This window comes from Lepus europaeus, chromosome 11, assembly GCF_033115175.1.
Source record: "Lepus europaeus isolate LE1 chromosome 11, mLepTim1.pri, whole genome shotgun sequence".
In the NCBI taxonomy this organism is placed as follows: Eukaryota; Metazoa; Chordata; class Mammalia; order Lagomorpha; family Leporidae; genus Lepus; species Lepus europaeus.
The window spans coordinates 1,288,944-1,316,008 of record NC_084837.1 but is presented as its reverse complement, the minus strand read 5'-3'; the positions used below and the strand labels follow the sequence as shown (position 1 = coordinate 1,316,008).

General features: G+C 55.0%; 1 protein-coding gene across 1 annotated transcript in view; it reads left to right on the top strand.

Annotated features, from left to right (window-relative positions):
• The window catches only part of AGBL1 (AGBL carboxypeptidase 1), a 599,820-nt gene that overhangs the window by 424,868 nt on the left and 147,887 nt on the right, over positions 1-27,065 (top strand). Inside the window, exon 22 of the mRNA XM_062204897.1 lies at positions 4,758-4,921. Coding sequence (XP_062060881.1) covers positions 4,758-4,921 — 164 coding nt within the window. The remainder of the gene's footprint in view (positions 1-4,757; positions 4,922-27,065) is intronic.

The following is a 27,065-nucleotide window of genomic DNA, read 5'->3' as shown; positions in this document are numbered from 1 at the left end:
GCTTTTCCAAGGTGGGAGTTCCTTTGACAAGCGTGCAGAGCCTTCGCCTGTGTTTTGCATTTTATTGACAAACTGGAGCTTGGAGTCTGCAAGTAGGGAGTGGCGTGGGGGGAGTCGCCCTCCCACTCAGTGCCAGAGCGGCGCCATCCATCACCACATGACACGCCGGCATCTCGCTTCCCGTTGAATGATGAGTATTCCCCCTCCGATTACTGACGGCTGCTGTAATTATCATTTTAATGGCTTCATTAGGTCCCATCACATTGATCCCATTGTGATTCCCTTAGTCATCCCTTCCTTATTAGTTATTCGGGGCCTTATTTCTCTCACATTTTGATGATTACTATAACACCGACCTACTTTGCATTTTCTGCACGGAGTTTCACTCTATTGGCATCGGCTCTCGGGGAAGGGGTCCCTGCGGTGTCATCACCATGTCAGGTGTTGCTGACTGACTTCTCAAGAGGTGAGAATCAACCCACAGCTCCTCCAGATACGGTGATGTCCACCAACTTTTAGCATACAGCCTGGCAATCAATATTAAAAATTGGATTGTGCGTCTACCAGTTTGCTGGACTTGAAATGCATCATATTTAAATAACGAAGTTGAACATGTATCCACATTTGTCTATTTCTTAGAACTGTTTTCCTCATCAAACATCAGCTCTTAAACTCATGTTTTTGGACGCTATGCTTGTCTACCAGTCTGTAGCACCTACTCTTGTTTTGGGCGGGTTACTAAGGACAGCCTGCGGACCTGTGCAGGGCTGGGCCGGAGGCGTGTTCCTCTGAGCGCGATGCGTGGATGAGGCTCTGCACGCCCCGGAATCAGAGGAAGGGTGTGACTGGCTGCGTGGACTCACGGGGCACCTCTCTCCCTGGCCTCTTAGAGAGGTGACAAGTCAGAGAGCTCAGGGCAGACGAGGGAGGAGCTGGCATGGCTCTGACCGCGAGGGCCGTGCAGTGTGGAAAAGCAGGCTGGTGACTCCCGCCCCACTCTCACTCTCGTTCCTGAGTGACGATGGGCCACCGGGGAAGTGCAGCAGCCACCTCTGAAGCATGGTGAGAAACCAGAATGACAGGCGTGGTCCTGAGGTTCAGCCTCGGAAACAGGGACGCTGCCCCCCGCCCCCATTCCTGGCACGTGCAGAGGGAAACCTCATTTACTGAAGTCACTCCAGTGAGTGCTTTTGACATTAAAGTTCCCAGTTAAGGTCTGAACTGGGGGCGAGGGGAGGGCATCTCCCTGTCACTGACCCCCACCTTCAAACTAAGCCCAAACCACCCTTGTTGCTGGGCTCGCTGCTGTGTGTGCGCGCCCGCTGACCGAACAGCGGGCAGAACCTCTGCGCTCTGCCACCTGTTTCCCAGATCACGCCCAGAGGTTAGGGTGACTCTCTCACAGGCAAACATGAAATAAAATCAGAAAAAAATGCTCGTGCTCTGTGGCCACGAGGGGCATAACTGAAAGGTGCTACGGAGCCCGCTGTGCAGAGCCGGCACACAGGTGCTCTCCGTGCCCGCCCAGCGTTGGCCTTTCTCCAGGCCTCGTGTGAGGCCGTGTCCTGCCACAGCCGTGTGACCTGCACAGGAGCAGGTGCTGCCTGGGCCTTGCCTTTGAGTGTTCACTTCCGGACCCGTAGCTGGGGATGAAGGGAGACAAACACACGTTTTCATGCTGGGAGAGAGCAAGAAGGATGGAGTGGTAGAGAGAGACCAGTGGTGCAGGGCGGAATGGAGCGAGGGCTTTGCCCAAACCCCACAGCAAGACAGCGTTTCAAGGCATCGTCCAGGCCTCCTGGGCTGGTCCTGTGGCAGCCGGGAACGCACTCTACTTTGCAGAGTGCAGCAGCTTGGGCAGCAGGAGGGCTCGCGCCACTGGAGTTTTGTCCCCGAGAACTCCCCCTTCTCTGGCTCTGCAGAGCGCCTGCGGCGGGGGGGTGGTCCACTGACATGGGAGAGGAGGAGGCTATGACATCACTTCCTGTCTCCCAACCAAGCCCCCGTCCTCCATGGAGGACAAGCAGCCAGGAGCAGGGCAGGGGGAAAGCGGACCTTAGAGCCGGCTCCTGGAAGGGCTCTGGGGAGGGCACCTCTCCCGCAGACCAAGGAGAGCAGCTGAGTGCTGAGCCGTCCTCCCTCCTCCTGCTGGGGCTTGCGCAGGGTCAGACGCCCCACAAGCCACGTCTCCCTGCTTTAGGAAAACGAATGCGGCAAATCAGACTCCAAAAGCGGGAGTAAACTGGAGACGTCCCACTTTGCTCTGTGCCTCAGGGATTTTGGGGGGGGATTTTGCTTTGCCTCGGAGGCTGCGGACAACGTGTTTGCACACTCACTTTCCTGCCCTCTGTCTTATTTTTTAAATTGTTTTTTTAAAGTTTTTATTTAATGAATGCATTTTTTCATAGATACAACTTTAGGAATATAGTGGTCCTTTCCCCCACCCCCACCCTCCCATCCCACCTCCCTCTCCCTCGCCCTCTCCCTCTCCTTCTTCATTTTGGTTCATTTTTAGTTTGATTTTATATACAGAGGACCAACTCCATGCTAAGCATAGACTTCAACAGTTTGCCCCCACGCACACACAACATATAGAATACAGTCTGGGAACAAAACTTGCAGTGGATTCTCATAGTACAGCTCATTAGGGACGGAGGTCCTACATGGGGAGCAAGTGCACAGTGACTCCTGTTGTTCCTTTAGTGATTGACACTCTTATTTATGACATCAGTGGTCAACCGAGGCTCTTGCCATGGGCTGCCAAGGCTATGGAAGCCTTCTGTGCCCATAGACTCTGTCGGTATTTGGACACGGCCATAAGCAAAGTGGGTGTTCTCCCCTCCCTTCCCTGCCCTTGTCTTCTAGCACCACTATTTGGATGTGAGAACCTATTTTTTAAAAAATAGAAATGCACTATTATCTTTATTTGGGTGCAATGTCTTATAAGCTGGAAGACCTTGGTACCACACTGACTTCTGTCACATGAGCCACCTTTACGAGGAGCAGAAAGATAACTTGAGCTGATAGTGGTCAGTATTATGAGAACTTTGAAACATTCCTTATCCCCAGAGGCCTAGGTGTCGAGGAAGAAGATCAGCTCACTAAGCCCGGAGCACAAGGTCAGAACACAGTGGACCTGGTGTTGAAACCAATTTTTTCTAAGTCCGATCACCACCTACCCTCTGCCTGGCTGCCTGGAAGGCGCCCTGGCCCACGCACAGCAGCCTCTGTGGTGTGGGACGCTGGGTCAGGCACTGGACGCTCAACCGAGGAGCTGCTGCCTGGACCCCCTAGAGGTTCTGAGCGCCTGGATCTCCTTCTCTGTGCAGAGCCTGGCCTCACAGGCTGCGGTCAGGAATCATTGAATTGGTGCTTTTATTTACTGAAAAATAACCTTTAATTTTTTAAAATTTTATTTATTTGAAAGGTAGACACAGACACTGACACAGACCGAGACAAAGAGACAGGAGGATGGCCCATCTGCTGGTTCCCTCCTCAAATGCTCACAACATCTGGGGCTGTGCTAAGTGGAAGCCAGGAGCTGGGAACTCCACCTGGGTCTCTCACCTGGTTGGTGGGGGTCCAAGTATCTGAGCCATCCCCTGTGGCCTCCCAGGTTGCCCATCAGTGGGGGGGGGTGGTCAGGAACAGAGCCAGGACTGGAACCCAGGCACTCTGCGGAGGACGTGGGCGAGCTGAGTGGCAACTTAACTGCTGAGCCAGGCTCCGGTGTGAGCCGACGCTCTGCCAGGAGCTCAGCACATGTGCGACCAGGGGCGAAGGCTCAGTTCTGACGTCCGCTGTCACGTGTGCGCTTCTGTGACGCAGGGCGAAGGCTCAGTTCTAACATCAGCTGTCACGTGTGCGTTTCTGTGCCGCAGGGCGAAGGCTCAGTTCTGACGTCCGCTGTCACGTGTGCGCTTCTGTGACACGGGGAAGGCGCATGCTAATGCCAGCTGTCACGTGTGGGCTTCTGTGACACAGGGAGAAGGCTCAGTTCTGACATCAGCTGTCATGTGTGTGCTTCTCTCTCTGAAGACAGGCCGCACAGATACCTCGTCATGTTCACTTGTTTACGCATTTGTGGAAGAAGGATTTTCCCTATCATGCTCCATTGGTTGACACATTTTAAAAAAAATTTATTTATTTGAAAGTCAGAGTTACACTGAGAGAGAAGGAGAGGCAGAGAGAGAGAGAGAGAGAGAGAGAGAGAGGTCCTCCACCCACTGGTTCACTCCCCAGTCAGCTGCAACAGCTGGAGCTGGGCTGATCCGAAGCCAGAAGCCAGGAGCTTCCTCCTGGTCTCCCATGCGGGTGCAGGGGCCCAGGCACTTGGGCCATCGTCTACTGCTTCCCCAGGCCACAGCAGAGAGGCAGATCAGAAGCGGAGCAGCTGGGACTGGAACTGGCGCCCATATAGGACGCTGGCGCTGCAGGCGGCGGCCCCCATTGGTTGATAAATTTAGGGAAAGGAAGGCTATCTCTTAGTAAGATTGTGTGTAAATTTCTGCTTTGGCTTTGAAACCTTCACACAGTAGAGGAGCATTGCTGCCGGGGCCGCCGTGGGGAGGAGCTTCCAGCCTCCTGCCCTTTCCCACCCGGCCAGCTCTGTTCCTGTGGGGAACCTGACAGACGGCCAGTCCACAGCGCACGACAAACCCCCAGGGCAGGACTGACAGCTGCTGTCGGTCCCAGTGCCCGTGCTGGGCATGTGTCTCCGTTCCTGTGTGTCACCGGGCTGCTCTGTGTGCCGGCAGGGTCTGCAGTTTGGAACGAGCGAGCTGGAGGAGATGGGCGCCATGTTCTGCCTGGGCCTCCTCATCCTGGAGTTCAAGTCCGCAAGCTGCCACCACCAGCTCCTGGCCAGAGCCGCAGCGGTGCTGAACGCCCAGGACGGCGCTCTGGACTTCCCCCTGCAGCGGTAAGGCGCCCATGGGCATGGGGCACATTGGGAGCTCTGCGGCCCCCTGCAGAGCGGCCACGCGAGGTAGGTGCAGTCGTGCCCACCGCCAAGCCGTGCGGGACGTCGCTCTCACTGCGGACGCGAGGGGGAGGCCGCCAGCTGGCCCACGTGTGCTTGGCAGGAGACTTCCTGTATGAGCTCTTGTATGTGTGTGGTGAACACCCCTTCCCTGCGGTGGAGAGGGTGTGGTGTAGGCACACGTGCACACCCACACGCCTCCACAATGCCTGTGGTGCTGTGTGTACACAGCCGGCAGTCTGGAGCCAGCGACGGTGTGTGTAGACAACTGGCAGTCTGGAGCCAGCAGTGGGGTATACACTCTGGCAGTCGGGAGGCAGTGGTGTTATAGGTACACAGCTAGATTGGAGGCCCTGATGGTGTGTGCACACAGCCAGTAGTCTGCAGCCAGCGATGTTGTGTGTACACGTAGCTAGCTGTCTAGAGGCAGGGAAGTGTGTACACAGCAGGCTGTCTGGAGCCAGCGATGGTGTCTGGGGGCTGCAGGCAGTGATGTGCATACAGCCGGCCTTCTGGAGGCACTGATGGTGTGTGCACAGCCGGCCGTCCGGAGGCACTGATGGTGTGTGTGCACAGCCGGCCGTCCGGAGGCAGCCAGGAGTGTGCACAGCCGGCCGTCCAGAGGCACTGATGGTGTGTGCACAGCCGGCCGTCCGGAGGCACTGATGGTGTGTGTGCACAGCCGGCCGTCCGGAGGCAGCCAGGAGTGTGCACAGCCGGCCGTCCAGAGGCACTGATGGTGTGTGCACAGCCGGCCGTCCGGAGGCACTGATGGTGTGTGCACAGCCGGCCGTCTGGAGGCACTGATGGTGTGTGCACAGCCGGCCGTCCGGAGGCCCTGATGGTGTGTGTGCACAGCCGGCCGTCTGGAGGCAGCCATGGTGTGTGCACAGCCGGCCGTCTGGAGGCACTGATGGTGTGTGCACAGCCGGCCGTCCAGAGGCACTGATGGTGTGTGTGCACAGCCGGCCGTCTGGAGGCCGCCATGGTGTGTGTGCACAGCCGGCCGTCCGGAGGCCCTGATGGTGTATGTGCACAGCCGGCCGTCTGGAGGCAGCCAGGTGTGTGCACAGCCGGCCGTCTGGAGGCCCTGATGGTGTGTGTGCACAGCCGGCCGTCCGGAGGCAGCCAGGTGTGTGCACAGCCGGCCGTCTGGAGGCCCTGATGGTGTGTGTGCACAGCCGGCCGTCCAGAGGCAGCCAGGTGTGTGCACAGCCGGCCGTCTGGAGGCCCTGATGGTGTGTGTGCACAGCCGGCCGTCTGGAGGCAGCCAGGTGTGTGCACAGCCGGCCGTCTGGAGGCCGCCATGGTGTGTGTGCACAGCCGGCCGTCCGGAGGCCCTGATGGTGTGTGTGCACAGCCGGCCGTCCGGAGGCCCTGATGGTGTGTGTGCACAGCCGGCCGTCTGGAGGCCCTGATGGTGTGTGCACAGCCGGCCGTCTGGAGGCCCTGATGGTGTGTGTGCACAGCCGGCCGTCTGGAGGCCCTGATGGTGTGTGTGCACAGCCGGCCGTCTGGAGGCAGCCAGGTGTGTGCACAGCCGGCCGTCTGGAGGCCCTGATGGTGTGTGTGCACAGCCGGCCGTCCAGAGGCAGCCAGGTGTGTGCACAGCCGGCCGTCTGGAGGCCCTGATGGTGTGTGTGCACAGCCGGCCGTCTGGAGGCAGCCAGGTGTGTGCACAGCCGGCCGTCCGGAGGCCGCCATGGTGTGTGTGCACAGCCGTCCGTCCGGAGGCCCTGATGGTGTGTGTGCACAGCCGGCCGTCCGGAGGCCCTGATGGTGTGTGTGCACAGCCGGCCGTCTGGAGGCCCTGATGGTGTGTGCACAGCCGGCCGTCTGGAGGCCCTGATGGTGTGTGTGCACAGCCGGCCGTCTGGAGGCCCTGATGGTGTGTGTGCACAGCCGGCCGTCTGGAGGCAGCCAGGTGTGTGCACAGCCGGCCGTCAGGAGGCCGCCATGGTGTGTGTGCACAGCCGGCCGTCTGGAGGCCCTGATGGTGTGTGTGCACAGCCGGCCGTCTGGAGGCCTTGATGGTGTGTGCACAGCCGGCCGTCTGGAGGCAGCCATGGTGTGTGCACAGCCGGCCGTCTGGAGCGATTGCTGAGCAGCAATGGCCGTCCCCCCATGGTCCAACAGCCGTGTCCCTTCTCCGTGGACCAGGCGCCTGAGGACGAGTCGCCCAGAGAACCTGCTTGCTGCTGGCGCAGGCAGGGCCGGACAGCGGTGACGGTGGGGGCGGTCAGTGAGCGCAGATTCTGGGGGTGAGGAGGGAGGAGGGACCGTGGGGCGGAGCAGGGGTGGCAGGAGTGGGCGGCTGGGAGGGGCAGCCTCTGCCTGTACCTGGAGCAGCAGGGCAGGGGGACTGGGGCTGCGAGGGGGGCGGAGTCTGCAGGCTGAGGGGGGCTCTGCGTCCTGGGCTGCAGGCGGACGCAGGGCGGGGCGTTCGTCCTGGGGTCATTGAGGTCATTTCCATGCTTGTCTCCCCCACCCCCCGTTGTCAGGCTGCTGTTCCCAAGCCCAGGAAGAAAATCTAGCCACCGATGTCCATGCTGCTCTGTGTGGCCTGGCTTCCCTGGGGCCTAATTCCCCTGGGCTGTAGGAGCACCCAGACCCATCCCTCCCTGGTGGTCAGAGCCCCTTGTTCGGACCTCACAGCCTGCTCCGGCCCACACCCTGAGCACCCACCAGCGGGCTGGCGCTTTGTGTTTCAGACTCCGGCTGCTGGGATGTGTGTTGCAGCCTGACGCCCTGGGCAGTCCCTCCTCTTACCCTCCTCATCCTCTCTCCTCTGCGGCTCACTGAGATGAGCAGAACCAGGGCCGCGGGCCCTGTCTGAACTGCCTGTGTCATGGGCCTGATCCCAGGTGGGGACTGGGTGGGGGATGAGTTGCCTATAAACCAGACCAAGAAGAAACCCTGCTGGCACCAGGGACATGGTTACAGCACACAAGGCTGCTGATGTTTGCCACGAAGCCCCTGTGTCATAACCAGGAGACCCCGCCTCCCTCCCCCTCTCTGGCCTCTTCTTGGTGTGACAGGGTCCCCCGCCCTGCAGAAGGCTACACAGGAGTTCCGGGAAAGGGGGCCTCCTGGGAAACTCTGCCTTGAAACGCGGGGATGCGCGCTGTGTCCAGGCCCCGCCCCCAGCACTGACTGCTGGGTGCACACCGTGCTGTGGATGGCACGCTTGGTGACAACGTTTCAGGCCTGGTTTACCATAAAGACAGTGGGAGTGTTGGCAACGTCCCAGACGACGTCCCGCTGGTCAGGAGCAAGTGCGTCTGTGTGGGGTTTTCCTGGACGGTGCTTCTGCCCCGGCAGCTCGCGCCAAAGCCGTCTGCAGATGAAGGCAGGCTTTGATGTGCTCTCCTTTCTTCCCCAAGCCCGGGAATAATTGTGTGTGCGCCGCAGGAATGCTAAGCGGCGGCTTCAGGAGGCCCCGTTTATCCGTCCTGACAGGTCTTTTGCAAAGTCATTTAGCGGTTTTGCCGAGTCAGCCACTGTGGGTCTCAATTTGTAGCCTCCACTGCCTGGGGCTCTGTCCTGCCAGTGAGCGCAGAGGCTGCCCCGGCTTCTACGCTGCGCTCAGCTGCAGCCCTGTGGGTCACGGGCTCTGTGTCCCCCAAACCGTCCTGTGGCTGGGTGGCCCCTCATGGCCTCCGCACAGCCTGAGGTCACTTGGTTGTCTTCAGCTTGATGGGTGACCAAGACAAGTGGACATGGGGCGGGCACTGGGCACGGAGGTAAGATGCTACCGGGGAGCCGGCATCCCCAGTGGGAGTGCTGGTGTGAGTCCCGATCCCAGCACCCGGCTGTAATGCACACACTGGGAGGCAGCAGGAGACGGCACAGGGGCTTGGCCTCTGCCGCTTACCTTGGAGACCCAGACCGGGTTCTGCTCCTGACTTCTGTCTGCCCAGCCCCAGGTGTTGTGGGCATTTGGGGAGTGAACTGGTGGGTAGGAGATCTTTCTGTGTCTCTGTGCCTTTCAAATAAAGTAAAAAGAAACAAAGGAAAATTTAAAACATAGATAAATATAAAATAAACACCTTCCATAGACCTTAGAAAAAACAATTATATTTTAATAATAAAAAAAGAGGGGCGGGCGCCATGGCTCACTTGGTTAATCTTCCGCCTGCAGCGCTGGTATCCCATAGGAGTCCAGTTACTCCTCTTCCAGTCCAGCTCTCCGTTGTGGCCCGGGAAGGCAGTGGAGGAAGGCCCAGGTGCTGGGGCCCTGCACCCACATGGGAGACCAGGAGGAAGCACCTGGCTCCTGGCTTCAGATAGGCATAGTTCTAGCCATGGTGGCCATTTGGGGAGTGACCCAACGGAAGGAAGACCTTTCTCTCTGTCTCTCTCTTTCACTATCTATCTGTCAAATAAATAATAATAATAAATACATTATAAAAAATAATAAAAATATTTCTTTTTCATTTTTAAAAATGTGATTTTATTCTTCTAAATAAGAAAATATAATTGGAAAAACACGAAAAGTAGCCCATGCCTGTATTCACTCATCAGGATAATCACTGTCAACATTTGTTGAAATAACCTATATTATTTTCCCCTGCGAATAAGTAGATGTGTGATATTCTGAACAATTTTCTTGCTATATTTATAAAAACTTGTTTTTGTATTAAAATTTTTGTAATTTTTAGGTACAAATGAGAGTTGTATGGATTTAGAATTTGATATTTTCTGATTTTGAACAGAATTCTTTATCATGAATTCTTTTCTTATACATTTCCTGATATTTTTTAGCCACTATTTTGTTAATCATTATTTTAATAAATCTTTATTTAAAATTAATTTAAATTATACATTAAAAGTAGTTGGCTTAAGGCCGGCGCTGTGGCTTAACAGGCTAATCCTCCGCCTTGTGGCGCTGGCACCCCGGGTTCTAGTCCCGGTTGGGGCGCCAGATTCTGTCCTGGTTGCCCCTCTTCCAGGCCAGCTCTCTGCTGTGGCCCGGGAGTGCAGTGGAGGATGGCCCAAGTGCTTGGGCCCTGCACCCCATAGGAGACCAGGAGAAGCACCTGGCTCCTGGCTTCGGATCAGCACGGTGCGCCGGCCGCAGCAGCCATTGGAGAGTGAACCAACGGCAAAAAGGAAGACCCTTCTCTCTGTCTCTATCTCTCTTTCCACTCTGCCTGTCAAAAAAAAAAAAAAAAAAAAAAACTAGTCGGCTTAGGTTTGTCGTACACATTGTAAATAGTTTTCCTGCATGGTCATTTGCCTTTCACATTTCTTATGAGTGGTTTGGCATTGGTGGTTCCTGATTTAATAGACATGGCCACCAAACTTTTCCTTTGTTTCTTTACCTTTGATAAACTTGTCTAGCAGCCTAATACCAAAAAATTCATATCCAATATGAACCTGAAATGATTTTTCTGTTACTGAGTTCAGATAGGTATATTTATGATGAGTATATTTATATAGTATAACTTCTTTTACATTTTTAGCATTGAATCATTTTGTATTTTAAATAATCTGTCCTCTATTATTGATTAGCAATAGCAGTATATTATATATCGGAGGGATCTTTTTGCTTTTTTAAGAACTGTGACCTCTCCTTTTCTTTTAAGATTTATTTATTTATTTGAAAGAGTTGCAGAGAGGGAGAGAGAGACAGAAAGAGAGATCAGTCATCCATCCACTGGTTCATGCCCCAAATGGCCACAACTGCCAGGGCCAGGCCAGGCTGAAGCCAGGAGCCTGGGACTCCCCTAGGTTCCCCACACGGGGGGCAGAGGCCCACGTACCTGAGTCAGCCATTGCTGCTCTCCAGGCACAGTGCAGGGAACTGGGTCAGACACGGAGCTGCTAGGACTCACACCAGCTCCCACCTAGGGAGCCAGCCCTGCAGGGGCCCTGCTGTGCCCACTGCACCACCCTGCCAGTCCCCGTGAGGGAGCTTCTAGAAGCTCCGGGGAAGAGGGCATCAGAAAAATGTCATGCATTTCTCAATTTTTTGCACCGACATTAATCTATCTTTTAATTCCATTGTTTCACACACTCTGTGAAGTCCCCTCGTGCACATATGTACTTGGGTATATTTCGGTTTTATATGCTGTTCCTTTTGTCTACCTGCCAGGAACACAAGCACATATAACTTAAAAATTTATTCATTTGAAGGGTGGGGACAGAGGGGAGAGAGGAGGTGGGGGGAGGGGAAGGAGGGAGCAGGGAGGGAGAGAGAGAGAGAGAGAGAGAGAGAGAGAATCTTCCACCTGCTGGTTCACGCCCCAGTTGCCTACAACAGCCAGGGCTAGGCCAAGCCAAACCCAGGCTGAGTGGGGAACTCGGTCCAGGTCTTCCATGTGAGGTGCAGGCTCCAGGCCCTCGGCCCATCAGCACTGCTCCCCAGTGGGCATCAGCAGGAAGCTGGAGTCCTGAGCACATCCGGGACCCAGCTCCCTGCGCTCCGAGGCAGGGTGTGAGTGTCCCACGCGTCGAAACTGCTGCACAAAACGCCCGCCCTGCTAACTGTTACCGGTCACGGCGGGGAGGACGGTTGCCGGAGTGAGATGCCTGGGTTCTTTTCCTCAGCTTAGTATAGAAATAAAAAGCCAGGAAACAATTTGCAAAGAGGCAGAAACTTTTATTAGACAGAAGAGAAACTTAATTGATTGGCAGGTGACAGAGAAAGTGTCTGGTCCGAGAGGAGCCCAGGCGGAGTGCCCGAGTGGGACGCTGGCTCTGAGGAAGTGGCCCGGTGTCTAAGGCGTTACTGTCTGCTCACTGGGTCATTCTGGGGGTGGGGGTGCCCATTGGACGGGGGTTTCTCACACGCACGTTGATTGGCTTGGGGCTCATGGAGGTAGCGGATGGACGTGGGGATTTCCTGGAGATGTCTGTGTCCTTAGGGCCCAGCCCCCTCCCCTGCCAGCTCTGGGTCAGAGATGGCAGCCACCTGGAGGTGTGGCTTAAAGCCCCAAGGTCACACAAGATAACCAGGGTCTCCTGGAGCCAGTCTGACTCTCCCCAGGGAGAGCCCCCTCCTCTGCCAGCTCTGGGTGGAAGATTGCACCCACCCAGGTGTGATCTAAGGCCGTGAGGTCACACACGCAGCACGGGAAGCTGTTAGTGGGGGAGATGCCAGTCGGTGTGGAGACAGCTTCCCAGCCACAGCCGGCAGCCTGCGTGTGCAGGACGTCCTACCTGTGTCTGAGGGGCCACAGACCCCAGCCCCACTGAGGCCTCAGTAGCACATGCTTTATGATGTAATATACGGCCCCCCCACGCACCCCTCGTTAGCGTTTCCTTAGGGTCCTGCTTTGTCCTGTTCCATCTTCATTTCCTGATGGATTCTGTGACCCCTGGGTTCTGAACTTGGCCTGTTGATGTTGACTCATTGGGCTTTTCCGAAGTTGGATGCTCTTCCCCACCTGCTGAGGTCTCTGACCTCCATCGGCAGAGCAGTGCGGGGCTTCAGGCTTTATCTTCACGAAGTCCTTGGCTATGAGGCGCTCCAAAGGGTTTGTGGAGAATGGGAAAATATGGCTATTTTGATGTAAAGCATTTTAAAATCCACATATAGTTTTTTCATAATACACATTTTTATGTGAACTTCTAAAAGCCTCCTTATATGTCATGATATATTTTTGATCTCAATATTTCCAATTGTGTTATTGGTCTGAAAGTATCTTTTTCATGATACCGGATGATTGTCTTCTTGTTTAGAGAACTCTGGATTTTTGCATACGTAAAACTTCCAGACTCACTTGCTGGCTCTGCCTGAACTAATTTCCGCAGAATTTTCTCTTTTCTTGGCCAGACGACAGAACCATTCATGTGTGTTGGACTACTTTGCGGTTTCCTTTCCTTATCTTGTTGCCGTGGCTTCAGTTTGGGGACGATGCCGAAGGTGGTGGCTCCGGGAGCCTCGTGGGCCAGAGCGGAGCTTCAGTGGGCCTGACCCCAAGCCTCTGAGAATTAGGTGTGGGCTGTGGCTGTGCTGTGGATGGCCACGTCTTCCTTAGTAGCCGCTCTTCTGTCTCAGGTTATTAACAATCAGGATTTGATGGTGGACTTTCCTCAAAAACATTGTGGTATCTCTAAACATGATCATTTCTCTGAGTTAATAAAGTCTTAAATTATGTTAATAGATTTTCCAGTGTTTAGCCATCCTTGAATTTCGAAGGAAAAGTCATTGATTATGGTCTGAAATACATGTTAGCCCAGAGATCCGGGCTCTTTGCTGTGAACTGAGTTGTGTGCCTGTGTCTGTGAGGGATGAAGGCTGGGCTTAGTCGACGTCGGCCTGTGATTCGGAACACCTTACATTTCCTGGAATTATTCTGCTCTTTCAACATGCGCCCAGGACGTGTGAAATGACCTGAGGCCTGTTTATTTGGAAACAGTATTATTTTCCCATAAAGAACTACCTGCGGCACACAGAGTAGGAGCAGAGCCGTTCTGGGAGATCTCCATGCTCCGCGGATTACCTGCCCCGCGTCTCCACGCAACACCCTCTGCGTGCCTCAGCGCCGACTCATCCCAGCCGCGGAGAACACCTGCAGAAACGTTTATGTTTTTGCTTTTGAAATAAATAGATGCATATACATAGTGTTTATCTTTTAACCGATAGACGAAGTTGTGCTTATTCCTGGGGGACCACGTGGCACTTCGCTATAGGTACACATTGGATGTTCAGACCCGTGTTCTAGCTCCTCAATCATTTATCATTTATTTATGGTGAACACATTCAAACTCCGTTCCTCTAGATTAAAAAGAATGTAGGGGAGAGCTCATTTCCTGTAGCCACCCTGCTGTGCGGCCAGAACTCCCTGCCCCAACTGTGACCCGGGGCCCAGAGTCAGCCTTGGCGCTCCGTCCCCTCTGCACCCAGCTCTCGTCCTGTCGGCTCTGTTACCTTTTCGCGAGATGTTCCCCAGATGCCCTTTGCCTACTTTTCCTGGCACCTGGCTGCTGGCCGCTTGCCTCCGAGGCCCGTGCCGGTCACCTCCCTCATTGCACCAGGCGGTGCTGTAGGGGAGGCCTCGGGCCCGTGTCCCCTGCAGGGCGTCTGGGCCTCGCCAGTGCTGGCTGGGACTGCTCGTTCCTCCCCCGCTTCTCTTCCGTCATGGTTCATGCGTACTCATCTCGGAATCAGGAGAGCCCTTCGAGGCTCGCGATTGCTCCGTGGTCCAGGGCCTGTGTGTGCCTGCATCCGTGTACCACGTGGCTGGATGTGGGTCCTTCCTCTGCCCTCATGGAGAATGACCTGGCGAGGCAGTGGAGCTTCCTCAGGAATTCTTGTTTATGTTTAGGCTTTCGCCGTGCGCAGAGCTAGGGAGGTCCAGGAGGAGGGTGCAGGGAACCGAGGGAGGCCGGGGGTCCATGGATGTCCGCAGCCTTGTCTGGGAGTCGGGAGCCAGGGAGATTGGCACCCCAAGGGGTCCCTGACGCCAGGAGTGGGGACGGAGGCTCGCTGCGAGCCTCGGGGGTCACCCAGCTCCGTTTCCCTCAGTTCTGAGTGACGCACTTGGCGATTATGGTAGTACTTCTGCTTAGTTCTCTTCTGTCACCCTTCATTCCATTCAAATTTTAAAAACATAGTCCATAAATGTAAAGAAAAAAGCAACTCCAAGAGCAGAAGTAGAAAGGCAAATCCAATGTTTTTGGTTTGAGTTTATGCTGAGTCTCCTGTGGGAAGTAAGTTTCAGTAATGGAGAGCCAGTGCAGTGGATCTGTGCGGGTGAGGTGTGTGCCGGGGTGCACCCGTGCGTGGACTCACTTCCCTCCGGAGGGCAGCTCGCGGCGTGCAAACCTCCAGAGCTCCCCTTGATCCCGGGGCTCCTTCCTGCAGAACACCCCACGAGAAAAGAAACACAGCTGAGGGCAGGATTGAAAGCGCGCGTGTTCATGGAAGCCACAGGTACCCCAAAATTTAAACACAACTCGATTCCCTAGCAGAGAAGGAGCCTTGTTGATTAACTTTCTAGAATGCTATAAAACCGTGGAAATATGGCTCGTCAATGTTTACACAACGCAATAATGCCGGTAAACATTTATGAGAGCCTTTCCCTAGGCCCGACGCTGGGCTAACCCTTGTCTAAGTATTATCTCACTTAATCATAAATAATCCTGTGTGGCAGTCGCTATTATTGTCATTGCCTCTTACACACAAGGGAATTAAATGTCACGGAGATGAAGAAGTTGTCCAAATGCCGTGCATCTGGTGAGTGGCGGCAGGGTTTAAGTCCGCTGCTGTCACCACGTTTACGGTGAGCTTTTCAAAGAACAGGGGAGAACAGGATGAGGGCACCCAATGATGTCCACAGGCTCAATGACGTCAGCCGCACGCGGAGATCCGCGCAGAGGGGGGCGTTCAGTGTACCACCTGCCTCCAGGTCAATCCGGCCAGGGTTTTCCTCTGCAGTTCCCGAGAGTGCCTGCTGGGGGCGTGCTGCTGCCTGTGTGTCCGTGTGAGCTTCATCCTTGGGGTGGCTCCAGCTCCCCTCACTCTCCAGTGCTCTGGTTGTGTTAATTCTACTCAGAGGCCAAGGTTTGTGTCTGACTGGAGCATGGCAGCCCACGGAGATTACCACGGAGGAGGGAAACCGGTGGCAGGCGGGAGGAGTGCTGCTGAGCCTGCCGTTCCCAGAGTGTTGTCCCCAGTGACACCAGCAAGGTGACCTCACAGAGTTCCTGCTGCAGCTCGGGGAGCCCAGGGCCCAGCCCGCCTCTGCCGCAGGCTCCGCCCAGCGCCTGCTGCTCCCTCGCCTTGAAGCCTTCAGTACCTGCGGACGGTTCCCAGGGCCTGGGAGGAGTCCAGTGAAGAAACCGCTTGTCCGGTCTCCGGCAGCACCTGCCTGGGGTTGTTAATTCTAAGAACAGAAAGCGAATGAGATCTCTGAGATCGTCCCCAGCGGCAGAGGCTGCTTCTGCGTAAGAGGGGTTCAGGCCGCGGGGCGGGGAGGGCCTCAGTTCATTCCGTGACTTCGTTAATTGGGGCACTGCCCTTCTCTCTCTGCTTGTCTGATTACGCTTCTGCTCACTCAGTCCCGGTCAGCCTCCAGCTGTTTCCAAGGCAGGAGCCTTCAGTGTGAGGGCTCAGAGCCACTTCACCTGGGGGAGGCCGAGAGGCAGATGGGGGGCAGGAGGTGGAACTGTGGCCCAACCACAGGAGAGGAAGGGCAGGAGGGAGCGGCCACACAGCTGAAACCCAGGTCGTGAGACGCCAACATGAAGATCCTTATGGAGCTGTAAAGGATCGCAGGAAGTGAATCTCGTGTGTGTAAGCCCCGAATTTGGGTGACTGCTGTGGAAGAAAAAGGACGGCTTTTAGGTTTCTGGGCCTACGTCCATCCTGTGTCTGATTTGTCCTGGCCAAGGCCGAGCTCCCACACCAGGAGAGGAGCAAGCAAGGAGACCGCGGCGTGCTCTGCTGCCCCACGCAGGGGCGTCCTGCCACGGGGCTGTTGTCCTCAGAGTCCCCAAGTCCTCCAGTTAGCGCTCAGCTGTGCGGGTCGCAGACACACGGCTTAGCCTCCAGGAGGCTCAGTTCGGTTAGTGTATTGCTGATAAGAGGTTCTGCGACTCTGGGGAGCCAGCCAGACTTGTCCACTCAGATTTCTCAGTTTGAAAATGGAAGATCCCATGGCCGGTGCCATGGCACAATAGGCTAATCCTCTGCCTGTGGAACCAGAACCCCGGGTTCTAGTCCCGGTCAGAGCACTGGATTCTGTCCTGGTCGCTCCTCTTCCAGGCCAGCTCTCTGCTATGGCCCGGGAAGGCAGTGGAGGATGGCCCAAGTGCTTGGGCCCTGCACCCGCATGGGAGACCAGGAGAAGCACCTGGCTCCTGGCTTCGGATCAGCACGGTGCGCTATTGAGGGGTGAACCAACGGCAAAGGAAGACCTTTCTCTCTGTCTCTCTCTCTCACTGTCCACTCTGTGGGTCAAAAAAAAAAAAAAATGGAAGACCCCTGCATTCCGTCAGCCGGGACACCCTGTGCTGCTTCTGGGAGCTGCAGCAGAGCTTTCTTCCGCTCTGGCCGTGGCAGCGGGGCCGCCACCCTGAGCTCCAGATGCCAAAAGCCAAGCAGCTGAATTACACTGAGTGGCGCAGAGCTCTTATCTGATGGGATAAAAATTAAATTTTGTTTTGATTTTCCTGAGTGGATTATAAAGGGACAGAAGTGACCATGCCCAGACAACAGGGAGGAGTGACACACACACAATGCGAGGACAAGGAAGAGAAAGAAGAGTGTTATGAAGTGGGTGTTGCGGATTTCAGGAAATAACTCACGGAGGGAAGGAAGCCAGACCACTGTCCCACACGAGGAGCGGGGGCTGGAACAAGACGGCCTTCACATGGCAGCCTCAGTTGCACACTTTGCTCTTCCCGGGGGTGGGCACGCCAGGAGCAGCTTGGCCACGTTCCTGTCCTCAGATGGATTCGCCCAGTTCTGACCTCACGTGTGTCCTGGGGAGACACACAGCGCCCTCGGTCAGGCGCCGGCACATCCCAGCCCTGCCGGCTCTCTCCGTGGAGAGAGAGGAGCCCACTGAGAACACAGGTGACTTAGCTCCGCCCGCATCACTTCAATGCAAAGCAAATCGGCGCCAGTGTGTCAGGGATGACGTCATCACCGTGGCTTCACTGTGGCTTTGCACCGGGAGCTGGTGAAGTCCCTCTCTGTGCCAGTGTGCAGAGACAGAACCACGGGACAGAGCGCCCCGGGGCTGGAAGTGTGACGATTTAGCACGCGTTATCCTACAGCAAGCGGTGCGAAGTCGTGATCATTAATTGTTGTTTTATAGGCGGAAAAAAGGCAGCTTAGAATGCTAAATGTTTGATCAAAGCCAAGTTGCTACGACACGGCTGATCAGAAATTCAAGCACAGGTCACTGAATCCAAATGGCTGCTCTGTTATTTCCCTTGAAACACGCTGTAAATGATGCTTAAAAATATATCCGTACAGCAGTTTCCAGTGTGAAATGAAAAACCGAGGCCGCAGAACGTGTTCTGTGTCCATCAGAGTTGTTCCCCGAGGAGCTGGCTCCTGCTCTGAGTCCCCTCGGGAGGTCACAGCAACCTCGCCGATGGAGGCAGGGCTGGGAGCCACAGAGTCTGCACAGCCCACCCGCCGAGCGGCCAGGCCTTGGGCAGAGCCAGCCGCCTGGCTGCTGTCTCCCTCGCTGCTCTGTGGGTCGGAGAGCATCCGCCCTGCTCTGCACCTGGCGTGCGCACGGCCTCTCGGGCCGCGTGATGGCGTCTGTCGAAGCTTTGCCTTCTGCAGGGTTGATCTGATTTTTGCAAAGAGGGCCTGGAGGATGAGGATGGGGTGCGGTGGGGGAACAAATGCTGGGGGTTGGGTATCCATGGCAGAGAACTCAGAGCTAACGGCACCTGGTTTATTGACATATCTGAGTTTTTATTCCTATGAACTTTGAAATCTCCCGTAAATGCAGGCAGGCGTTGTGGTGCAAGCTGCTGCCTGTGACGTTTGCATCTCATCTGGGGTTGGCACTTTGAGTCCTGGCTCCTCCGTTTCCTGCTCAGCTTCCTGCTCACGTGCTGGAGAAGGCAGCAGCTGGTACCCAAGTACTTGAGTCCTTGTCACCCCTCTGGGAGACCAGATGGAGTTCTGGGCTCCAGCCTGGCCCAGCCCCTGCTCTTGTGAGCCTTTGGGGAATGAGCCAGCAGGTGGAAGATCTCTGTCTCTCTTCCTCTCCTTCTCCTTCCCTGTCACTCTGTTTTTCAAATAAATAAATGACTAAATAGAGCTTAATAAGTTAAAAAATAAATGCCCACAAGTAGCTCTAAGAGATAGGTTATTGTTCCCATCTTACAGAAGAGACACAAGGCACAGAGCGCTTAAATAACTTACGTGAGGTTTTCTGGCCCCTAAGTGCTGGCTGTGGGATTCCAGCCACGCTCCAAGCTCAGCACTCATGGGAAGACGGGCACTGGTTTTGTAAAGCGCACCCACTTTTGCGCTTCTCACCGCCGCGTGCTGCGCCCGCCAGGTTCTGTCAGCAGAGAAGCTGCTGTGTGTGAGTCCAAGCAGGACTGGGGTGGAAGGGAGCCCGAGGTCTGCTGGCCGCCAGTGCAGGCTGTGGGGATGGGGCGGCTGCTGAACCGTCAACGCCAAGGCTGGTGGTCTCCAGGGCCCGGCCAGGACTGCTGCGGGTCTCTGCGCTCCCAGGACACTCCTGCCAGTGCCCCCATCTGCAGTGGACGAGAGCTTTGCTGGCGCTGCCCTCGCCCACCTCTACAGCCTGCAGGCAGGAGGGGCCAGGCCTGCTGGAGGCTGACGCGGGCCCTCCTGGCTGGCTGGCCGGCCTCACCATCCTCCTCAGATGCCCTCCAGAGATGGGGCCCGGCCTGGCTTCCCAGTCGACAGATTGGTGAAGACCTCGTGTGGAAGCTTGGAGAAACAGCTGGCACGTGGCTGAGTCCCACGGAATGTTTTCACGTAGCCAGAGCAGCTGGTACGACTCAGCTTTGCCATGGATAGAAAAGTCCGTGGCTTCCGAGCAGTGGCGTGCTTGCCACACAGGCCACCCAGGCCACCCGGGCTGAGTCCCCGGGGAGCAGTGACAGTGACTCAGCTGCACCTTCGCTGTTGTCGAGCTTCCTGTGTGTAGATAATGACAGTCATCTCATTGCTTCTGCAATTCGTCCCTGTGTTCAGGAGTTCCCATTTATGTTTAGAGCGAGTGTATGAGGGCCCCGGGTGGACACTGGAATGCAGTGGGGGGCCCACCTGTAGGCAGGCGGGCAGCCCACACGTCTCGGGATTCCTTTCTTTAAGATTTATTTTTATTTCTTTGAAAGGCAGAATCATAGGGAGGGAGAGACAGAGAGAGAGAGCAATCCTCCATTCCCTGGTTCTCTCCCCAAATGGCCAAAACGGCCAGGGCTGGGCTAGGCTGAAACCAGGAGCTTCTTCCCGGTCTCCTACGTGAGTGGCAGAGGCCGAAGCACCTGAGCTATTTATCTTCTGCTGCTTTCCCAGGCACATTAGCAGGGAGCTGGATTGGAAGTGGAGTAGTAGGGACTCAAGCCTGCACCCACATGGGATTCAAACCAGTGCCCATGTGGGCAGTGGCTTAACCACTAGGTCACAACAGTGGCCCAAGTCTTGGGATTTATAGGAGACGACCCCAGGCAGGGTTGGTCTGCGTCCAGCAGCTATTGTGTAACTAACTCCATGAACAACTCTCAGCTTGTGTCTTCCCCAAGAACACAACATTTGTTAGCAGCAGATATAAGAATTGGGTCAAAAACATAAATTTCCTAAGGGAATTGGAATAGGAGAAACCGAAGCACGTGCAGTCACACGTCCTGCGTGACTGGAGCTAGGGGCCTCGCCACCTGCAGTGACGCTTGCCCGTGAGAGGGCTGCTTCCTGGCCCGGGTGCCTCTCGGCACCGCACAGAGAAAGCTGTCAGCAAGGAGGCCGGCCTCAGCTGTAGGTCCCTCTCCACCTCCACCCTGCATTTTCTGACTCCTATCTGAGGCGCCCTGGCAAGTGTCACCTAAATTCAGCCAAGCGGGTGCGATGCCCACAAAACGGTGTCGCCAAAACTTTACCCAGGTACCGTTGACCTGCAACAACGCGCAGGCAGGTTTGGGCGTGGAAGCAGATACTCTGACAATTCATGGAGAATGAAATTAAAGGAGTTTATTTTGCAGCAAAAATATTTGCAAGTATGTGCATAGAAGGGTTTTCTGAAAGTTCATTGAACATGTGTATTATGAAAAAACCATGCGTGGATTTCAAAGTTTGGGGCATCAAAATAAGCTTATGTTTGATTTCATTTTCTCCACAAACTTTTTGAAGTCCGTGTTTGTGAAGCCATGACCACCAACAGTCATCCTGCTTCCCGTCACCTCCCACATCTCCGTGCCTTCCTGTGATCCGCTGAGCACCCCGCCGGCGGCCACGGACAGCCGCTGATCTGCTTCCTCTCCGTAAACGCTGCCTGCGTTTTTAAATGTATCGAGACGAAACCCGCAGCACGCACTTTGAGGCTGTCCGTCCCACCGCGCGGTGATGCCGAGATCGCTCATGTCCCAGCCTCTTTATCTTATTGTGCTTTTTTACGTGTTTGCCGGCTGGTAGGTTGGAGATGTGCAGAAGGAATTATTTCCAGGGACTTCAACACTCAGCTCTCTGACAGCCCGAGAAGGCCCTGCCCTTGGATTTTTTTTCGCTGGTTTCCTCTCTGCCTGGTGTACATTCCCGATGATGGCTGCATAGCTGGCTCCTCTTTGACATTCAAGTCTCAGCTTAAGTGTCGTGATCTCGGTTTAAATTTCACCATCTCAGCAAGGCTTTCGTGACCACATTACCTAGCGTAGCATTCCAGTCACTATCACTGTTACACCTCTAACTTAAATGGCCCGTCTCCGCCAGCTGGAACGTAGAGGCCACAGAGAAGAAATTTGGTGTAAAGCGACTCCGTGGAGCTGATAACAATACCCAGTGCATACGCGGTGATCAATCAGCAAATCCGTGAATAAGTGTTTGTCAATGTTCTCGTGGAATGCTATGGGAGCGTTTGGAGACCACAGACTGAGTAGAGTACGTAGCAAGCAGTAACAATGCAAGTAACAACTTGAAAGAATATATTCAAAGTATGCAAATTAATGGGTCTTTTTACATGGAGAGGATGACTCCTAACAGGGCTGCTGCTGCTTCTTTTTTTTTTTCTGACAGGCAGAGTGGACAGTGTGAGAGAGAGAGAGAGAGAGAGAGAGAAAGGTCTTCCTTCTGTTGGTTCACTCCCCAAATGGCCACCACGGCCGGCGCTGCACCGATCCGAAGCCAGGAGCCAGGTGCTTCCTCCAGGTCTCCCACGTGGGTGCAGGGCCCAAGGACCTGGGCCATCCTCCACTGCCTTCCTGGGCCACAGCAGAGAGCTGGCCTGGAAGAGGAGCAACCGGGACAGAATCCGGTGCCCCGACCAGGACTAGAACCTTGGGTGCTGGCACCACAGGCAGTGGATTAGCCAAGTGAGCCATGGAGCCGGCCCCTAACAGGGCTTCTTTAGGTCCTGTCCTATTTAATAGTTTCTATATACTAAAAAGTAGCTGTAACTGTAGAAATGATGGTGATCTCTTTCTGTATAACAGGAAACTATCGCACGTGAAGAGGATATATTTGATACTTACAGATTGAGGTGATGGGTGAGGTCAGCAGGGTGACACTGGCTGAGGATAAGTTACACCCACAGAGCGCCGTCCTGGCCAGAGGGCACACCCCCAGAGCGCCGTCCCGGGCAGGGGGCACACCCCCAGAGCGCCGTCCCGGGCAGGGGGCACACCCCAGAGCGCCGTCCCGGGCAGAGGGCACACTCCCAGAGCGCCATCGTGAGCAGAGGGCACACTCCCAGAGCGCCGTCGTGGGCAGGGGGCACACCCCCAGAGCGCCGTCCCGGGCAGGGGGCACACCCCCAGAGCGCCGTCCCGGGCAGGGGGCACACCCCAGAGCGCCGTCCCGGGCAGAGGGCACACTCCCAGAGCGCCATCGTGAGCAGAGGGCACACTCCCAGAGCGCCGTCGTGGGCAGGGGGCACACCCCCAGAGCGCCGTCCCGGGCAGGGGGCACACCCCCAGAGCGCCGTCCCGGGCAGGGGGCACACCCCAGAGCGCCGTCCCGGGCAGGGGGCACACCCCCAGAGCACCGTCCCGGGCAGGGGGCGCACCCCCAGAGCGCCGTCCCGGGCAGGGGGCACACCCCCAGAGCGCCGTTCGGGCAGGGGGCACACCCCCAGAGCGCCGTTCGGGCAGGGGGCACACCCCCAGAGTGCCGTTCGGGCAGGGGGCATTGTCTGTTTGGGGGTTGGAGGGGCTCAGTATGCCAAAGCTGCCAATGCCCTGCTGACAAGCCAGGGCCTTTGTAGAAATCAAAGCCCAGAACTGGATGGGGAAGGGCATCTTTCTGCTGAGTTCTGGCCAGCACAGATCCTGGCATTCGGAGCTCACTCCTGGGTGCCGCGAATGGAAATGGGTTCAGCGCGTTGCCTGCAGAATGCCGAGAGGACTGGAGAGCAGCGACATAGAGTGGTGGACGGCGTAGCCGGTGTCGGTTGTGCTGGCCGCCTTCAAACAGGCCCTCATGGAAAGAACTTGAAATGAGTGTTGGCTCCCAGCGCGGGACTGATATGTATCAGTCTCCATTATTACCTGCCGTGGAGCCGGAGACGCCTCAGGACAGAGCGATCCCTGGGTGACTGCGGGCACACGGAGCGTTTAGAGAGAACACACTGAACACAGAAACTGTTGCTTGAGTGACAGCGCGTTTGGAGTCTATACCGACTCTGAGACAGAAAGTGACACAGAAATAACCCTAATCAAGAGAGCCATTCATTGTCCCCAAAGTCATCTGGGATGAGATTTGGTCCATTTGCTTTTTGGAACAGGTGACACCTGACTCTTCCCTAAGTTCTTCTTTGACATGAGTAGCTCACTGCAGAGGTAGATTGGAAGCGTGGCTGCTTGGCCGGGACATGGATTTGTTTGAAAATTTGTCTTTCACCATGAGGGTGACAAAGGAAGATGGGTTTGTTGCTTGCTTGTGTTTGCAAAGAAGAGCGATTTGTAGTAGGAAGGTGGTGACCTGGAGGCACTGATTCACGGCGTCTTAATCCCACAGTCCAAGGGTGCTGTCCACCGGCACAGGTGCTGAACTGTGGAACACGTGAAGGGTTTCTCATATCGTTCATTCAAAGAAATGGCAGGTGGTAAGATAAGCCTGCCCAATTTATTTCCTTAGGAATTCTATTTTTCAAAATTACATTATTACTCGGGGGAAAGCAGGAGCTATTGCTGTGTCTTTCTTTTATAGAGACATTTATTTCAAATTGTAAAAGGACACAACAGTAATCCACATTAAATAGTAGGCTGCCTTTTTTTTGGACAATTTTCTGTATTAGAAAGAAGTGGAGACAAAGGAAGAACAAGGCCCTATTTGTTACGTGATATGGAAGCAAAGCCGTTTCTAAATAATACTGCTGTGTGTATTCCTGGGGGTCCTGGTAGTGCCTTATACGGCAAATGAATATTTCAGCTAAAGTTTGCAAGCAAGACACAAAGCTAATTACAAAATACACTTGTGTCCTTCAGAACCGCAGGAGGCAAGAGGGAGCTTGTGGAGGCATGTGGCAGCCGGAGTCCCGGGGGGCGGTCCCCTCGCGCGTGTTCTCAAACCTTCCAGCGTGCGATGGTTATTTTTCAGCTCTCAATTAGTGAATCATTTTACATTACGTGAAAGAAAATGATATTTTGTTTTTCTGCATTGGCTAATGACTGGGCGGAGAAAATCGGATTCCCGAAAGGCACACGTCTGCACCACGTGGCAGAGTCTAGGACAGTCCTGCAAGATGCTTCCGGATGTTGGATGGGAAAGAGGAGAGGGGCCACCGGCAGGGAGAAACCGAGGTGGGTTCCACACATCCTAAAATCTGTGGATGCGAAAACGAAGCAAACAAACCCCTAGACAGGAAGTCCTTGGTGAAGGTCAGCTCTCTTCTTTCCTCCCTCCTGCCTGAGGGTATCTTGGAAAATATTAAGAGACGTCATGCTAATCCTTAATGGACCGCACTTTAGCTATGAACCCACCCATCTTCCTCACAAGTGCAGCAGGATTCTGTGCAGACAAGATCTGGACAGGTGGGCAGGCCGCCTTACAGGGGCCCGGCCCCTCCGGTCGTCAGCACTCAAGGTGACTCCCGAAAGCCTTCTCCCCTTCGGAGGCTGACGCACGGTGTGTCGTCACTGCTCACCCCAAACAGCAGCTGCAGGGCTGCCCCTCCCTGAATAGACTGGACACGATGAGGGTTGTCAGCCTGGCCTGAAGCAGTCTGTGTCTCGGCGTCCAGCAGGTGGCCTGTGGCAAGGGGATGCCTGCGGAGACGTCAGTGAGGGCACTATCACAGGGTGAGAGTCACAGCAGCTGGGCAGGACGGGGAGGCGGCCTGGGCGAGGCAACGGTCCTAAGGCAACAATGCCGAGCTTGGAGAGGCAGGGGCGGGTCCCAGCCCGGAGGAACGTTTTCTCCTGGGGCCCTGGGTCTGTAGACGGAGGCCTGTCCACCAGGGGCTACAGCTGTGGGCAGAGTGATGCACATCTCTGTCTCTGGCCAACTGCTGATCTCCTGGCAATGCCACCATCTGCCTGAACACAAACAGTGGCCCAGGAAAGGGACACAAGTTGGAGCCGCTGGGGTCAGGCTCCCAGGACCCGGAGTGGGTGCAGAGAGATGGGCGGAGCTGACGCGAAGGAAACCTGCATGGCACGTTTGCACGCTGGCTCACCTGTTCTCTGAAATACTTCTCACACACTGCTACCACCTCCTGCTCGGCTGTTGCCGATCACAGACGACGACGCCGAGTTCGGGCTGGTGAAGTGGTGGTGCCCATTTAAAGGATGATCTCTCTGACTCCAAGCCCCGTCTCTCTCTCCTCTACCAGACTCCTACTCCTGCCTTTCACACCAGCGGCACAGAAGCGGGTTCCCAAAGGTGACCTGTGGGAGACACCCATGGCAGGACAGTCCTGCCTTACTGGGAGGCCGGTAGCTTCCACACAAGCTGCTGAGTGCAGCTTCCTGGGCCAGGGCCCGTCCCACTGCTCTCCATCGTAGGAGCCTCTCTAAGATGCCCACAGATGCAAAGGGGATTTGAGCCCAGTGTTCTGGGAGCCAAGTGCTGATGTGCACTGTGCAGGTGTGGGCAGGTCACTCCTGGAAATCACCAACGTACTCAGCATGTCACTTGTTGTGCAACTTAGACTTCCTGCGGGCTCCTCTTGTGATGTGGGACAGAAGTCACCACTAAGACTTCACCAAAAGACTGTAGTTTTTTTAAAGATTTTATTTATTTGAGAGGTAGAGTTACCGACAGAGAGAGGGAGAAACAGAGAGGAGGGCTTCCATTCACTCTCTAAATGGCCACAATGGCCAGAGCTGGGCCGATCTGAAGCTGGGAGCCGGGAGCTTCTTGGGATCTCCCATGCAGGCGCAGGGACCCAAGCACTTGGGCCATCTTCTGCTGCTTTCCCAGGCCATAGCAGAGAGCTGGACTGGAAGAGGAGCAGCCGGGACTCAAACCAGCGCCCATGTGAAATGCCAGCACCACAAGCGGAGGCCTAGCCCACTGAGCCACAGTGCCAGCCTCAAAAACTTTCTTTTAAAATAATAAAGTGGGGAGATAAACAGATGGAGTATTAGAAAGCAGAAAGGCAAAGTATTGATTGTCAACTGCAAGTGATGTATCTTTCATATTTAAAAAAATCTATATTTAAACCTTCATCATTCAATTAATTTCAACCTTACCAAAAACTTGTAAAAATATTCCTATATCTTCATGACTGAAATGTTAATCTTCTGTCTCACTGTGCTGTCTCCCTCCCTCACACTCACACTCACGCTCACGCTCACACTCACGCTCACGCTCACGCTCACGCTCACGCTCACACTCACACTCACGCTCACACTCACACAGGAACACCTTATTTTTTTCCTCAGTCATCCAGGTGTCAGTTGCTGACGTAGTACAAATTTACCCCTCAATATTTCAGTTGCACTTTTTAAAAGCAGGGATATTCTTGTGCGTAAGCACAGTACCATTAGTCAGTTGTAATCCATACTCTAAAAAGAATGCACAAACGTATTCAAGTTTTCCGGTGGTCCTGATGTTGTCCTTTAGAGCAGGAGAGGAAAACCTTGGGTAGCGGGGCTGACCAGAACACTGAGGTCATGTGGTTTCCGGTCTTCTGGGTCTCCTCCAGTCCAGTCTGGAAGAGTTCTGGGGTCTCACTTGACCTTCCACAACCTTTGCTTTTGTCTTTAAAGATTTATTTATCTACTTATTTACTTATTAGAAAAGCAGAGTGTTAGGGTGGGGGAATGGAAAGGGGGAAAGGGAGAGAGACAGAAACAAAGAGAAAACCTCATTTGCCAATTCACTCTCCAAATGGCCACAGTATCCGGGGCTGAACCAGGCCAAAACCAGGAGCCAGGAACTCCGCATGGGTTTGTCACGTTGGTGGCAGGAACCCAAGTGCTCGATCCGTCAGCCGCTGCTTCCCGGGCAGGTTACCTGGGAGATGGTTTGGAGGCA